General features: G+C 48.9%; 1 protein-coding gene across 20 annotated transcripts in view; it reads left to right on the top strand.

Moving 5' to 3' along the window:
• CAMK2G (calcium/calmodulin dependent protein kinase II gamma) overlaps positions 1 to 15,585 on the top strand; it is a 52,366-nt gene that overhangs the window by 28,457 nt on the left and 8,324 nt on the right. For 5 of the 20 annotated variants that reach the window (XM_036928649.2, XM_036928645.2, XM_036928652.2 and 2 more), the window contains 5 exons: positions 2,427 to 2,489; positions 4,467 to 4,510; positions 11,227 to 11,259; positions 13,401 to 13,469; positions 14,563 to 14,607. In XM_036928649.2, the coding sequence (XP_036784544.1) occupies positions 2,427 to 2,489; positions 4,467 to 4,510; positions 11,227 to 11,259; positions 13,401 to 13,469; positions 14,563 to 14,607 (254 nt within the window). The remainder of the gene's footprint in view (positions 1 to 2,426; positions 2,490 to 4,466; positions 4,511 to 11,226; positions 11,260 to 13,400; positions 13,470 to 14,562; positions 14,608 to 15,585) is intronic. The other 15 variants (XM_036928650.2, XM_036928659.2, XM_036928663.1 and 12 more) reach the window with 7 other exon arrangements.

The following is a 15,585-nucleotide window of genomic DNA, read 5'->3' as shown; positions in this document are numbered from 1 at the left end:
AGGTGAGTGGGTCAGAATGGAATGTTGCCTTCCCAACACTGACCAGCGTAATGAGGGTCCTGTTTTGAGGGGCTGTTGCTGGGGGTCCTGTAACCTGAGATCCTGGGAGGCTTCACTTGGGTTCAGATTTATGAATTCTGTTCCCTCAGACCTTCCAGTGAGTAGCCTGCCAGTCTCCCATTTACCATGTCCCTGGGGATTCTTATTTAATTCTCTGAGGACTCTCAGCACTTTAAGATTTTAGCCAGTCGCTGGGGTATTGGAGGCTGTGCTGGGGAAAAGAAAGGAGGTGCAGTGAGTCTGCTCAGTTGCCACCATTAATTTGCTGACTAGATAGTCACTATTTCATTGTGTCCAAGTAGAGATGACTAATGGAAATTATTCCAGATGTTCAAACCTTTTCTGGTGACTGTGCTTAAAATACTCTTTGTGATACTAGCTGTAACAGTGAAGAATTAGAGACCAGCAGGACAGAGGGAAAGGAACTTGCTTAAATTTGCCTGAGAAACTGGATACCTGGGACCAGTACTTTATAAATCACACTGGACATTTCTTTTTAAGATGCAAGACACTCCATCCCTCCCCAGCCCCACCCCACCTCCATCATTGTTTGCCCTCAACTGGGAAGCACAGTGGCTTTTCTGTGAGGAAAAGACTGGTGTTAGAACTTAATTGAAGATAGAAGTTCTCTTCCTGGCTTGCCTTTTCCCCTGGCCTGCCCTCCCCCTGACTCCCAGCCCCATTGTTTTGGTTTAGGACCCCCCCCACACCCCTTTCTCTCTTTCTCTTATCAAGGCTCCTTGCCTTGCTTTCCTTCTGCACTGCCGTGGAGACGGGGTCATGGGAAAGCACGCGGGTAGGTAGCCACTCTGGGCAGAGGTTGTGCCCTTGAGCTCAAGGGGCTTGTGTGTGCCGGGCCAGGGCAGCCTAAGGGCCCTGGCTGTGAGGAAGCTACAGGCGAGAAGACCTAGGGTTTCGTGCGCTCGAGTCCCGGTGGGATGTTGTGGATACCCATTATGAGATTCCCTCTCACAAATGAGGACAGGATGGCACAGGTTGGCTACCTCCAATAGAGATGGACCTATAGTCCCACATCATGTTTCTTGTCCTCTGATTACTAGCAGCTTCTGCTTTCTCAGTTTAAGAGCCTTTCTAGAGGACGCTCAAGGGTGTTTCTGTGCTAACCCTGGAATGCTGATCTGTTCTCTCTCCAAGTGGAAGAAATGTGAACACAGGCTATGGCTGCTCTTTTAGACTAGGAAATTAGTAGTGTGTGCCCCATCCCAGGGCCCCAATCCTCCACATCGGTCCCCAGCCCCTGTCCATTTAAGGAAATGGGTGTCCTGGTTTCAGGAAATCTATCTCTGTTAGAGTGAAGCACTTTACTCATCCCCAAAGAGCCTCCAGTCCTTGCTGCCCAGACTGCATCTGGCCTTTGAGCTCACTTTGCCTTGGGTCAGAGGGGACGGAAAAAAATGCTGCAAGCATTCCAGGATAACCTGTGCTGCCCTGACTCTGGGACAGGTGAGGACAGAGCCTGTCTCCAGAAGCTTCTGCAGAGAGAGATATCTATAGGTATAATCAAGCAGGAAGGGCACTTGTGTGTTCCTTTAGCAACAAGCTAGGCTGTGTTCTGAGTTGACCACAAATAGGGAGTGAAGCTTAGCCCTGGATGGCTGATGGTGAAATCAGGGCTTCCAGAATGTACTGCTTTATCAGCCTTTGTTTTCTTTCTGGAGGCTCATTTCTTAGGCATCTTTACCCTCAGAACACCGAAATACAGGCTGAGAAAAACTGCCTCTCCTGGCTGCCTGCCTTTAAGAGAGAAAGCAGTCTGTCTCCGAGGAGCTGGGGAATGTGAAAGAGGATGTGGAACTGGGGCCCATCAGTGAACTTAGCTGCACAAGGGCCATGGACCGTCTCTGGGCCCCAAGGGCCAGTCTCTCTACTATTTGGAATGTGGCCCAAGGATAGAGCTGCCCTCTCCTCCAGGATCTCTGATGATGTCCTCATTTAGGTCACCTAGGGAGGGAAGGTCTGAAAGTTAAGTTCAGTTTCCTAGCTGCCTCAAGCTAGGGCTGGGTTACCTCAGAAAGGATGCCACCTCTCACCAAATCAGTCTTTTACCTGTGGCCCCTCAGCTGAGGTGGTCGTAGGACAGGTGCTGGAGCCATGGTATTCCCCACATGCTGTCTGAGCCCAGTCCTCTCAGGTCCCCAGACTGCTGCAGGGCCAGCTGCACCTGCTCACCAGCCTGCCCCTGGCGCCCTTGCTCCCCCAGCTCAACTGGCTTGGCCACGCCGCCTAGACCCTGCTGTGCGTGGGCGGCCAGTGGTTCCTGCGCCTCGTGCTGGGGCATGCTCGCTGCTGACTGGCCCCTGTGGCTTTGCGGCAGCTCTGTGCACTGAGAGATTGTATCCCCTCAGTTGGCAGGCAGAGCTCCGCCCCCGCCTCGCCTGCCGCGAGCGCCGCCGGCCTGGCCGGGCAAGGTACGTGGCATGAGTCCTCCCCGACTGCCTGCCTCGGCTCCCTGCCACCCCACCAGGAGGGCCAGCATGCCAGGCCCACTCACCAGGGAGGCGAGACCCATGCTTGCGGGCTGACATGGGCATGCCGGATGGACCACCTAACTTGGCATCTGCGAGCGCATTGGTGTTACAGAGCCCCCTAACCAGCCGTGCATGCTGGGCGCTTGCCAACTCTCAGGAGGCAATAGCCTGGGGACATGGAGCTGGGCAGCAGGAGGCTCTCTTCCAGACTGAAGAGAGCCTGGCCTGCCTGTGAGGCCTGTGGCTGGGGGCAGCTCCCTGAGACAGTCCTGGGCATGGCCTGGAGCTGCCCAGTGCTAGGACTAGGCTTCAGCAGCACTGTTGGAGACCCCGCAGAGGAAGCCATGCCCTTCAAACTGTTGAAGTCTGGCATTTGCAGGCCTCCAGGTCTGAGGCTGCAGAGCACAGAAGCTGTGGAGATAGCTGTCCTGAGTTTGGATCCTAGCCTTGCCGCATCCTGAGCAAGTTGTGGCAGCTCTCCCAATCTTAGTTTGCTCATTTCTGCAATGGGGTTAATAAATAACATAGTGATGAGTAAGATCACATATGTCAAAGACTTTCAACCCTGCCTGTACAGGACAGCTTACAAAAAGTCCTGATGCCGGGACCCCACCCCAGACAAAATCAGAGTCCTTAGGGCGTGGGATAGGCAGACGCATTTTTTAAGCTCCCCAAATGATTCTAATGGGCAGCCAGAGTTGCAAACTGATGTATGTAAAGCATTTGAAACAGTAAGGGGTCAGGCACAGTAGCAAATGCATTAAGAAAAATAAGTGTCAGATCACCCAAGTATGACTGGAGATAGGCCATTTCGGGGAGGTCAGAGTTTTTGTGATGGAAGGACCCCTATTCTCACCGGAGAGAGATGGGCCCTGACGTGGGTAGGAATGGCCACCTGAAGGGAAGAATGGCAGCAACCACAGTGACAACTGTGAACACTTACTGAGCACAATGCAGGATCCCATTGAATCCCCTCCACTGACCTGACCTAGGTGCTGTTCTATCCTATTTTATCCATAAAGAAACTGAGGTTCTGAGAGGTTAACCAACTCACTCGAGGTCACGCAGCTAGCAAGCAGTAGAACCAAGATGAAAACCCGATGAAGTCTGGGTGGATCAACTGGGCTGTTGCCATCACCCTGTGCCTCCTGGACTCTCCCATTCACTGGCCGCTACCTTCCTATGGCCTTTGTGGCCAGCAGGCAGCAGCAGCCCTCCTTCATGGAGCTTGTCAGCCTTGAGCATCACCCTGTGCCTGGCTAGAATCTGTTTCATACTCATTATTCCACCTAGTCCTTCCTGTTCAGTGGGTCCAGAGAGTAGACCCTGAGGAAAGGGTGGCAGATAGGACCCAGTAAGCCTGGTAAGGACCTGTCCACTCAAGGCTTCAACCCCCTGGCAAAACCCTCCTGTAGGTGGTCTGGTCTCTGTGTCTGCATCTGTCTGTCCTCATGTCTGGTCTCCTTTGTGAACTGTGACACTCTTTTCTTGAGAACACTCAGGAGATGTCTTGCATCCTTCCAGCTTAGCCATCCTGAGAAAGTCCATGGCATCCAGGGACAGAGCCCTCACCTTTCACCCTGGCACTCTGCTTCCAGGCCTGGGTGGAAGCCATTGGCAGCATTCCCCAAACCCCAGGCAGCTGCAGTACTGAATGGGTTTCTCCTCAGCATGTCCCTGTTTCTGCTGAGCCCTCTTCCGTGGCAGAGGAGATCCTGACATACCACCCTGAGGGTCTGACACGGCTTGAGATACCCTTCTCGCTCTGGGACTACCAGGAAGGGCCTCTTCCAGGAGTTTCAGGAGACTCCTGGCCCCCTTGTCAGACACAGCAGTCTTTTGCAGATCCAGCTGCCAGACTTCAAGCCAGGGATAGGATACATGCAGGGGACTTGATTTTCCTCTTTGTTTTCACAGCTGCCAAAAGCCTGTTGAACAAGAAGTCTGACGGCGGTGTCAAGGTAGGTGTCTCCACCCCGAGTCTGGCCTCCCTCTCCCCACAGTCAGTTCAGGGAATTCTTGGCACCTTGTTTCCCTTTTCTCCTTTCCTTGCTTTTCTGCTTTAACCCAGAAACCTTTGTGCTCAGAACAGCAGGTTCCACTGGCCAGAGAGGGCAGAGGGAGATGTTTTTCTCCTGACCCTAGCTAGATGGGGATGATTCAGGGGAAGTGACCCAAATTACACTTTAGTACAGCTGAATCCTGAACCTGACTTCCGGATGCATGCCTCATCTCCAGGGCTTGATTCTCTGAGTTTTTAGGTCTTTTTCTTTTTCTTTTTCTTTTTAGAGCACAAACCCATTTTATTAAATGAAAGCAAAGTTTGGTTGACCAGCTGTATAGGGCTTGGAACCTGAAGCCACTATCCTTTTGGTCTTTTTCTTTATCTCCAAAACACTTCCAGAACCCAGTTTAGATACTACTAAGTGAAAGCATCTTAAACTTTCCTGAGGCCTGGGCTCCTCAGAAACAAGCAAGGGACATGGTGTATCACAGCTTGTTTCCATTTGGTAAGGGAGCCTTCCCTGTGGGATCAGGGCGGGAGGTGGGAACAGGGACCTCCAGGGACCAGAGAAAGCCCTAGTGGGAGTGGCAGCTTGGCTAAGGTAGAGGAGCCGTGGTTTGGGGGTCCTCACAGTGCCCAAGGTGGTCTGTAGATGCTTTTGGGGCAGGAAGGGTCTTGGGACTGGGGCATTGGACAGGAGTTTATGCTTTCTTAAAGCCTACCAGTTTACACCAAAGAGAATGGAATTGCTCAAACCTTTAAATTTCAACACAAGTTTAAATTGGGCCTTTTCCCTAGATTTTGTGTCCCCAGCTGAGATATACATGTGTGCCCCATTCCCTTCCCCCCACCCCTTCCACTTTCTCGCATTCTCTGCCTGCCTGCTTCTGTGTACTTCTGCCCCAAGGAGGGGAGCTTATGCTAAGCACATACCTGCTGACATGGAGCTGGGGTTGACCAGCAGCCTCCCAGTTACAAGGACATGTGCTAGATGGGTAGAGCCAAGTTTGGAAAAGGTGGCAGGTTTAGTTGGAGAGAGATTTTGTATGTTTCTCTCTGGTGAAGCAGCTAGAAATAATCAATCTTTACAAAGTACTTAATAAGTACCTATCAGAGGCCCAGCACTGCACTCAGTTCTAGGGGCCATACAAGAGTTATAAGAGGTGATGCAGTTTTCATGTAGCTTTTGGAGGTTGCAAGGTTAACTGAAGAGGAAAATGGTCACATATCTGGAATTGGCTAAGCACCGAATGGTATATGGCACCGGACCCTACATAAGATGGTTTAGTCCAAGAAGCTTCTGGGGAAAAGCTTATTTTATTGGAGAAAGCTTAAAGGCTGTAGGAAGATTAGAACCAAGTCAATAATTGCCTCTAGGAAATGGGATTGGAGGTGAGGACTTGGGGTGGGGTCAGTGGGGACGGACATACCTTCTGTTTTTACTTGGTGCACACGTGTTTTCTTTAAAATGAGGATCTATTACTTCTGTAACTTACAAACAACAGAAAATATTTTTATGAGTTCTATTATATATTGATAGTCTCTGCTGAGCTGGAACATGGGATGTGGTGGAGAGATGTGCAGAGTACAGTGGATTGGCCTGGCTGGCTAGGGAACAGGAGGCTTATGTGCTAGACCACAGGAAATGCCATTGGCCACTGAGCAGGGAAGCTGTGGTACAAGCCATGTTTTCAAAGATTTGGCTGAGGGCGTGCAGGTGAATAGCATAGGGTAGGAACTAGACACAGAGCTAGCAATTAGGGTTTGTTACAACCTGAGTGCAGGGTGAAGGAAAGGTGATTAGAAGGCAGGGTTAATGTTCAGAACACTCGGTCGCCTGAAGTGTGCTGGCACCAAGCAGCGAGAGGGCGCTGCCCACGGGTGACTGGTCCTGCCGCAGCCACGATTGCGAGGCTCTGATTAGTCATCAGCTCTGATTGGAGATGTGTCAAGAGAACTTCACATTGAATATGAGGATTTAAAAAGGAACCGTCAAAGACAATATCAAAGTTCCTTTAATGTTGAAAGAATTGGTGGTACCCCTGCTAGAAATGGGAGTCATTGTGAAGAAATGCCTGCTTTGGTGGGAAGCGTTTTGTTTTGACCCCACTGAGATTGAGAGACAGGTAAAGATCTGGCTAGAGAAATCTCTAAAGGTGTGGGGAAATAGCTGGTATAGCCCAGGGAGGTGGTCAACACTGGACATGCAGATGTGTCCCCTCATGAGCAGATGACATGAATTCACTCATTCAGCCGATTCTGTGCTTCAGGAGCTGGGAAAGCAGTACATAGTCCCCCCTTTTAAGGTGTTCACCATGGGGAAGAGGCAGGGAAACCACCCTTCCATTGCTGTCTGGCAGGGTCTGTGAGAGAGGTGGATGTGGGCAGGCCCTGGGGAAGCAGAGAGACAAGCATCTGAGCCCAAACTGGACATCTTCCTGAAGGAGATGGTCTGTGAACTGAGTTTGAAGGGCTAGTTTGATTTTGCCAGGTTGGAGAGGGGAGGGGAGGGGGAAGGATAGTCCAGGCAGAAGGAATGGCTCACATGAAAATATACAAGTCTGAAACAGCATGATGATTCTCAGAACTTTAGTAGCTTCTGTGTAACTGAAGGAAAGAACGATTGCACTAAAAAGGACCTGAAATAAAGCAGTGACCAGTGACAGGATGGATAAAGAAGCCATTAAGGAACAAGTTTCTAGCAAAGCTTTCTAGATGCTGGCCCCAAAGATAAGTGTCGGGTACAGCCATGTAAGATTAGCCTAAGGAGCTAACTAAAAATATACAGATTCCAGGGACCAGCCTGGAATTCAGTTTCAGGAAGCCTTGGATGGGAGACAGAATCTGAATTTTAAAAACACTTTGCTTCTCCCACATGAATCCAAAGTACATAAGGGTTTAAGAGTCCGGTAACGGCAGAATTCCGGGGTTATCAGTTATTAAGAGGCTGGTAGAAGAAGAGGACTCATCAAAGGAAATGGAGAAAGAACAGAGGTGGAGGAAGGATGGAGGTGTGCAACAATGTCTGACCTTACAGGATGCTGAGAAGGATGAGGCTGAGCAAACTGAATCATTAAATAAATTGCTTTAAGTGAGAACATATGTGGGGAACATAGCCCACTACTGGACCCTGATATGTGCTCAGTAAATGAGTTTTATGTTTGAGAAGATGTGGAAGGTAGTGGGGGACCAGAGACTGAGAGCCAAGTATTTGGGAAGGGAGTGAGCAATCTCAGTAAAAGACCAACAGTAGACAGGTTGGACCCCCAGCAGGTGTGATGGGAGAGGTTAATACTTATGCAAAAGAGCTCTCTCTTGTAAATAAAAATACCCACTAAAGCCCAGTAGATAAATACTCAAAGATGCGCTAACAGCCTGAAAAGGAGAAAGTAGAACTGGTTAACAGATGTGGACATTTAGCCTTTACAGAGGATGCAAGTTGAAACAAGGTGCCATTTTGTGACTCCTAAGTTTGTGGTCAAAGCGTAAATCAGAATGGCCTTGTCTAAAACGCCTGTGTGTCAGAAGCCATCAGAATGTTCCAACTTTTTTTACCCTTTAATTCTACTTCTGGGAATTTATCCTAAAGAAACAATTCAAAAATATGAAAAACCCGAAAGCAGAAAGGTGTTCATATGACATTATTTATAACTGCAAAAGACTGGAGACAAACTTAAAAGCCACTAAGATAATGACTAAATGATTATGAGAAATCCATGTAATAGACCATTATAAAGTTATTAATTTCCATGACAACATAATGATGGAAATGTTTATATTAAATGGAAAAGGGACATAAAGCAATACATATGCTATTGTCTAAGTCTTATTTAAAAAATGTGTTTATAGATTATAATCAGTATATAATATGTGGATAGAAAAGAGCTGAAAGAAAACCCACTGAAGTGTTAGCAGTACCTTCACTGGATGATGGGAATTTAGGAAACTTAGTTTATACATTTTTCCTGTATTCTCTACTTTTTTTCACCTGGACTGTGCATTACTTTGATAATCAGAATAAAATCAAAATCCTGTTTATTTTAAAAACATGGCGTAAACTAGCATATAGCTTATGGTGATATTTTTTAATGGTATAAGAGAAAAGACTGGCAGGAGTGTTAGGATTATGGGTGGTGGTTTTTCTTCTGTGTTTCCCAGATGGCTTGTAAGGTGGTTGCCTTCCTTTCACGATGAGGAGCATGAGTATATTGCAGCATGGTTGGCTGGAAGTGTTTCAAAAGGGAAGACAAAGCAAGATGTGCAGGCTCCTCCTTCTCTGGGTCCCCTTGAAAGTCGACAGCCTGTGATGTGAGGGAGGCCGGTGAAGTTGCTCAGAAGATCCTGAGCTGTCAATATCTTGGATCTTTCTTTTAGACCCTACCTTTCCTTTCTCAGCTCCCCTTTCTCCAGTTCCTGAGCGAAGTCTGAAGGTCTGCAGGGAGGCCTTTCTCACTGTCAGGAGCTTTCATAAGATGCTGGAACATTAGCACTGGTTTGAGCATTGAGTCTACTTGTGCTCTTGAATTCTGGAGCTTCAGGTTCTGGTTAGGTTTCTTTGAAGGTGGATACCAGGACCCAGAGTCTGGCAGAATGAGAGCCACTGGTGAGAACAGGACTTGAGGGGCCACAAACTCTGAGATCCCTAAAGGATCCTAGGTGAGGATGGTTTGTGCATTCTGCGAGTCCCAGGCCAAAATGGCCATCCAGTCTTTAAAAATAAAAGAGTTACAGAAAGGAAAAAAGAGTACAGTTATTTCTTTCAGTTCTGTTTGCATATTTGTTTAAGTATATGGAGAGGTTTGAACCCTTTTCTGGTTTAAAATTTTAAGTAAGTATTAAACTTTTAAATAAAAGTGAGATATAGTTCTTTAAAAATGATCTGTTATTTAGTGCTGGTTCAGAAGGAGCACAGCTGTGCATGGCTGGGCGCAAAGCACTGCCCGGATGGAGAAGAGAATTTAAAAAGAAGTCTGCTAACCTGGTAGACTAACCCTTGAGTAGAAAAGGATTATCTTGGGTTTTCATGCAGAAGAGTTAAGGAGAAAGAGAGCCAGCTAGGAGAAAGTTGGGAACTTATTCCTCATCAGACAAAGCAGGCAGCTGAAAGGGCTCTGCCCAAGGCGAGGTCCAGGCACAGGCAACCTGCAACAGCCCGTGTGGACAAGGCTCTGGGAATCACGAGAGCCAAGAGTGGAGCTGGTCGGTGTCCCGCAGAGCTTTCACCAAAGTGAGTCTAGGCAGGTTAGAAAACTGTGCTCTGCTTTGGCCTGGGTAAAAACTAGAGTCAACAAACCTCCCGCAGCTCAACACAGGTTTGTTGATGGTGTGCTAAATTTAAGGCATCTGCTGGGCACCCTGGAGATCACAAAGATAAATGAGCTGGGGACCTTACCTCGCAGTGTTAACACTCCAGTTGGATAAAGGGGAAAATATGCATGTGAGGCAACTCCCTCTTTTGAAGGATAATTTTGGAAGTGAAATCTCATATTCAGGCATGTGAAAGGCTAATACAAAAGATGCCTAATTATGTTTAGGCTTTCTTTTTATGTATATCTAACTCTAAATTATGGACCGTCTTTTAAATACTTGCAGCCCCCTTCTTTTGAATACAATATATTCCAGAAAAAAATCTTCTAAAATAGAATATCAGCCTCTGGAGGGCAGCGACATTTATCTAACATGTTCACTGTGCCTAGAATGGCCCTCAGTGAGTATTTGTTGGATATTATTAAATGCTTATGCAATAGTCAAACAACAGACAGACATGTTCCAAGGGCACTTCTGTCTCTCAGTGAGCAAGACAGAAGCGAGACTATAAAATTCTTAATCACCTTTCACCTTTAGACACAGTCTTCTGAGATGTATTTTCCATGTTGCATGTGGCCTTTATTTTTATGCTCTTGTTGGACATCTGAACATAAAGTCCATGGGCATCTGGTTGAAGCTAAGAAATCACTGTTTTCAGTGCTCCCCGTGGTTTGCATCTTTGTGCCTTTGTGACCGCTGCACTTTTAATTACTAGCACTCCTACGTTTCCATATCCCACTAAATGCAAAATGCAGTAAAACATTGAAATCTTATAAGTAAGTATGGTCACCCTGACCAAGGAAGGAATACCAAAATTTAACTGTCCAATAATTTTCAAAAGTTCAACATCTTCATCTGAAAAGCAGTTTAGGGGTGCAGTGAAAAAGTCTCAGTTCATAAGTCAAGTGTTATTAAAGCTGAGTATGGTCTAGAGTAGCTTTGGCTATTTACTTGATAGCTGCTCACCCAAATTTCAAGCAGACCTAGTAATGAGAGAAAATAAATAGCTCTGTAGGTGGTCTAGCCTTATAAGCCCCAACCTGTACATTTGCAGCAAAGTATTACCCTCACAGACTTGTGACTTAATCTCCTTATGAAGCTTTCTCTGAGCAAGGCTGAGACATCTCAGAATATACTAAGCCTGTGTCTGTGAACCTGAAGGCAAAGGAGTTCTTCCTCCCCCAGGGTCTGGAAGGGTATGTGTGCCTGGTGATGCTGCTTTAACCCTTCTGGTGCTGAACTCCAGGTCTTCTGCTCTTTTCTCCTGAGGCAGAGCCTACACTGGTGCACTAACCTGCAGCGTCTCTGTGCTGCTTCTTACCTCCTCTTTCCCCTTCTCTTTCCCTTTTGCTGTGATGTGTCCAGAAAAGGAAGTCGAGTTCCAGCGTGCACCTAATGGTGAGCCTTGCCTGCCCACCCATCCACCCACTCCATGCTGCCTGCGCCCGCCTGCCGGCCACACAAACCCATTTTGCCATATGCGTGTGCTTCCCTCATCCTCACTGCATGTCTGTGCTATGTGGGCAGATGTGGCCTGTCCTGCCAGGTGGGGCCATTGCCCAAGGTCGCCTGGTGGCCTAAAAAATGGGCATTGGAATGTGTGGTATGGCACCCCCTGCTGCAGAGCTCGGACTGCCTCCAGCAGCCCCAAGTAGGAAATGAAGCTGGTAGTAACTCAGGGCCAGGTGGCAATCCCAGGGAGAGACCATCATTCACTGTCGCTCAGGAAGAGAAGCCTTGCTCTCCAGGCATGAGCAGCCATTTGCTACAGACTAAACAGCCTGTGGGCACCTGCATGGTGGGCAGAGAAGCTGGTTATAGGCCCATAGCTCTGAGCCTCACTCTCCTGGCCTTTTCCCCTGTGCAAGTGCCCATTAGCAGGCTGGGCCCAGTGATTCATCCTTCCCCTCAGGGGAAATAGCTAAAGGACACAGAGTGCATCTTCTTTCTCATGGGACACAGAGCACCGAGGGAAACACAGCAGCCTAAATCATTGTGAAACCATCCATTAAAGCCAGAGATGGGGCCACCTGGGGCATATCCCAGTCCTCTGTAGATAGAGCAGGTTTTACGGGAATCCTGAGTCTTTACCCCCGTCAGGGTCTTTGTCTCAGCTGGGCTCTGCAGGCAGGACAGCCTTCTCCAACCAGCCACACACAGGTCAGTGTCAGCAGCTAGGCTAGGCGGGCTCTGCTCCTTCTTGGTAGCAATTGAAGAGAGCAGAGTTCATGAATTTATAGCCGCCTCCTGGCACCCCTCTTCTCCTGCCTACAGAGTTGGGTGGAGTCTAGTAGGATTTGGTGCCTGGCTTGATGTTATGTGCCTGGCCCTGAGATTGGAGACGTCTTCGACATTGACAAGAAGCTAGGGGTAGATGGATTCAGGTCTCGTCCAAGGGGCCATAAAAGAGGCCTAGGGAAGAAGTAGAATAGTCTGGATAGCTTTCTGTGTGTGTCTTGGGAAAGAAGCAGCACTTTCTAGCTGCCCAGTGTGTCCTCATTTATGCCCTGAGAAGAGATGATAGCTTCTACACGTTTGTCGTCCTGCCTTTTGAAGAATTCACAGTCATCAAGCTGCTCCTGGGTGGCCACTGGCTTCCCAGGGACTCCCAGTAAGACTGAGTACATTAGTTATGGGATCATAAGAGGCAGAGAGTACCAGTATGAATCCCTGCCCTGGAGATTAGTCTCCTTGCCATCTTTCCCCTAACCGCCCTTGCTGTGCCACTCATTGTAACGTTTTGTAAGGCAAGGAGGTATCCCAGGGGTCTGCTGCAGTTAGGAATGTTGGGCTGCTGGCAGCCTACTTGTTCCTAGAGGCTGGGTTCAGGGACTGTAGCCACAGTCCCCCTGGACTCACCTGCACCTCCTCAGAGCTCTGCCCTAACTACCACCTGCCCAAATCCATGATTTTTCAGGTAGAAAACCAACCAGCACAGCCCTGTCTGTTCCCAGGGGTATTGGATGCATTTTGTATCCAAAGTCAAATTCCAGCCCTTTCTTCTCTGGACTCCATCTCCTAGGTCAGGTTTTCTTTGTCTTCGTGGTCCTCTTCTTTTCAGATCAGTCTTCAAGCTGGTGTTTTAAGGGAAAGGAAACACAGGTGGCAGGTTGAAAAGGCAGCAGGAGATTGCCCACAGATAGGGGATCCAAGAGTTTCTGAATTTTGTTCTGCTTTCTATAAACCACCCTCCTTTCTTCCTGTAAAGTAAGATGGTTCTGAATTTCTTTGGGTGAAATATGACTGTGCAATGACATGGCATCTGCCATAAGCAGAGATTTCTGGAGAGATGCTTTAAAATAAGTCTTTGGGCTGGTCCCACCTTGAGGATGCCTCCAGAGTTAGGTCTCTGGGCTCCTCCAAATACTCCTTTCCTCCGATCATCTCTCCAGCCATTGCTCCCATCCACACAGTATTATGGAGACCACCTCAGGCCTGGCTCCTCCTGGCCAGGCCAGGGGACAAGGGAGGTCCGGGAGTCGAACCTGAGCAGCTTTGGTGACTCTAGAGGAACTAAACCATCTGTTTTCTTGTCTCAGCCACAGAGCAACAACAAAAACAGTCTCCTAAGCCCAGCCCAAGAGCCTGCGCCCTTACAGACGGCCATGGTACCTCCTGACTACGGCTTCTCCGCCCCTGCCCCTGGCTGCCTCCCGCGCCTTCCCGCTTCCTCCTCTTGTCCTCCTTCCCAGGCCTCCTTGGCCCTTTTCCTTTCTCATCCTGTAGAGCAGGCTGCTTTGTGTGCTGCCCCCTGGGCTCCTTCCCCCTCATTGTCCTGCCCGGCCATGCTCCTTCCTGCATGGCAGAACTGCTCCTGCTCCTGCACTTTTTGGGGGGAAGAGTGATCAGAGCTCTCAGCTAAACCTCCCAACCCCAGGCTGGGCCCCCAGTGGGTCTGCTGTGGGTGCCGGGAAGGAGAGGGTAGGAGCCTTCTTGGGACCTGTATATCATTCTTGGAGGCTTCCTTGTAAAGCTGCCTCAGCCTCTCCTTTGCAAAGCCATGAACAGAAAGGAAGGCTGGGGTCCCCGGGTTCTCCTGGTTCTTGGAGAACCCTGTGCTGGGGGCACTGTGTGCTCTCAGAGCTCCCTCTGCCAGCTATGGCTAGCTAGAGTGCTTAGGGGATGATGGGCAAGTGGGCGGGGCAGTTGGTGCCTGCTGTTCCTTCTACTTCCTGTGGTCCCTCACGCTGCCCTGTGTGGCCCTGACAGGGACAGGAACTCTGGGGAAGGCGGGACGTGGTAAAGCAGGCAGCTCTCTTGACTCAGCTTGCTGGGGAGGTATCCTGGGTCTTTCTGGAGGACTATAGTCCACTCCCTGTGTCCCTGCTTCCCACACCCCCCCTAATGAACACTGTTGGTGGGGCCTAGCCTGGGCCCTCAGCCCCACAACTTCTCCAGTGTACCTACCCTGTGGGGAAAGAACACTCAGATCCAACAGGAATCAGGGACATAGGCCCTTGTCCTCTGGGCTTCCCTGATACCTGCTTCAGTTAAGTGCCAGGCCTCTCCTTACCCACCAGTGCTGTCCCTAAATCTGGTGCTCTCCAGCTGCCTGGGACCCATTTGAGCCAGGATATTTTGTCTTGTGAGAATGGCTGGTAGGTAGGCCACCTACCAGTAGTCATCATAGGGTCTGTGAGGGTGCTAGGATGGTGGTGGGGTCCCCCAAGTCAGGAGGGTAATTTTCATCTTCTCTCACAGGAGCCACAAACCACCGTGGTACACAATGCTACAGATGGGATCAAGGTGAGTGGCTCCCAAGCTGATCTCCTGCTTTCCAGGTCAGCAGGAAACAGGTGGGATAGGTCAGAGGGTCTAAGGGTCCTGCAGATGGCAGCCTACAGGCTGCAACTCAAGGCCCAGGTGTTTACAGAGTCTAGGCTGGGGGCAGTGTGTGCCTATTTGTCACTTCTTTCCTGGGAAGGCATTGTATATACCTCAGTGGTTCTGAGCTCAGACTGTGGGCCGCTAGACAAGTCACTGCTCTGTACCTCAGTTTCCTTACCAGTAAATTGAGGATAATAATAATCAAATCTTCCCCATGACTTTTGAAGTTTAAATGGGAGTAAACACTAGCTAGAAAAAACAGAGGTGAGAGTGTAGTCAGATCCTAGAGCATTCTCCATTACCTCACCCTTTGTGCCCTCAGTAGCCTTGTCTCCTTATATTCACTGTCATTAATAATTATTTACTGAGCCTCCAACCATCAATGGCTCTGGTTTATAGAGATGACAAGACAAAATCCCTATCTCACAGAGGCAGATAACAAACCAAAAACCAAATAAATAAGGTAAAATCCTTATTTTTTCTTCATAGCAGTGATAAGTGCTATGAAGAAAATGACACAAAGTAAAAAGAGAGAGAGTGAACAGGGTGTTTAATTAAGTGGTCAGGGAAGGGCCTCCCTCAGAAGAGAATATCTGAGCTAAAAACTAAATGAAGAGAAAGGAGACAGCCAGGCAGACTGTGGGGCAGAGTGCCCCAGACAGGGCACTGTAAGTGCAGGGGCGCGGCCTGTGTATGGAACAGAAGTAGAATGGAAGAAATCAAGCAGAGCTAAGAGCATGGTGAGCAAGGGGGAGAGCAGCAGGAGGGAGATGAAGTTGGAGAAGCAGGCAGGGCCTGCTAGGTAGGACCTCATCAGGACTTTTTGCATTTTATTCCAGCAGCAACAAGCAGCTTTTGGAGGGTCTTAACAGGGGAGTAATATAGTCTGATTTATAC

Source organism: Manis pentadactyla, chromosome 8 (genome assembly GCF_030020395.1).
Source record: "Manis pentadactyla isolate mManPen7 chromosome 8, mManPen7.hap1, whole genome shotgun sequence".
Classification (NCBI taxonomy): Eukaryota; Metazoa; Chordata; class Mammalia; order Pholidota; family Manidae; genus Manis; species Manis pentadactyla.
This window is presented reverse-complemented; position numbering and strand designations above follow the sequence as displayed.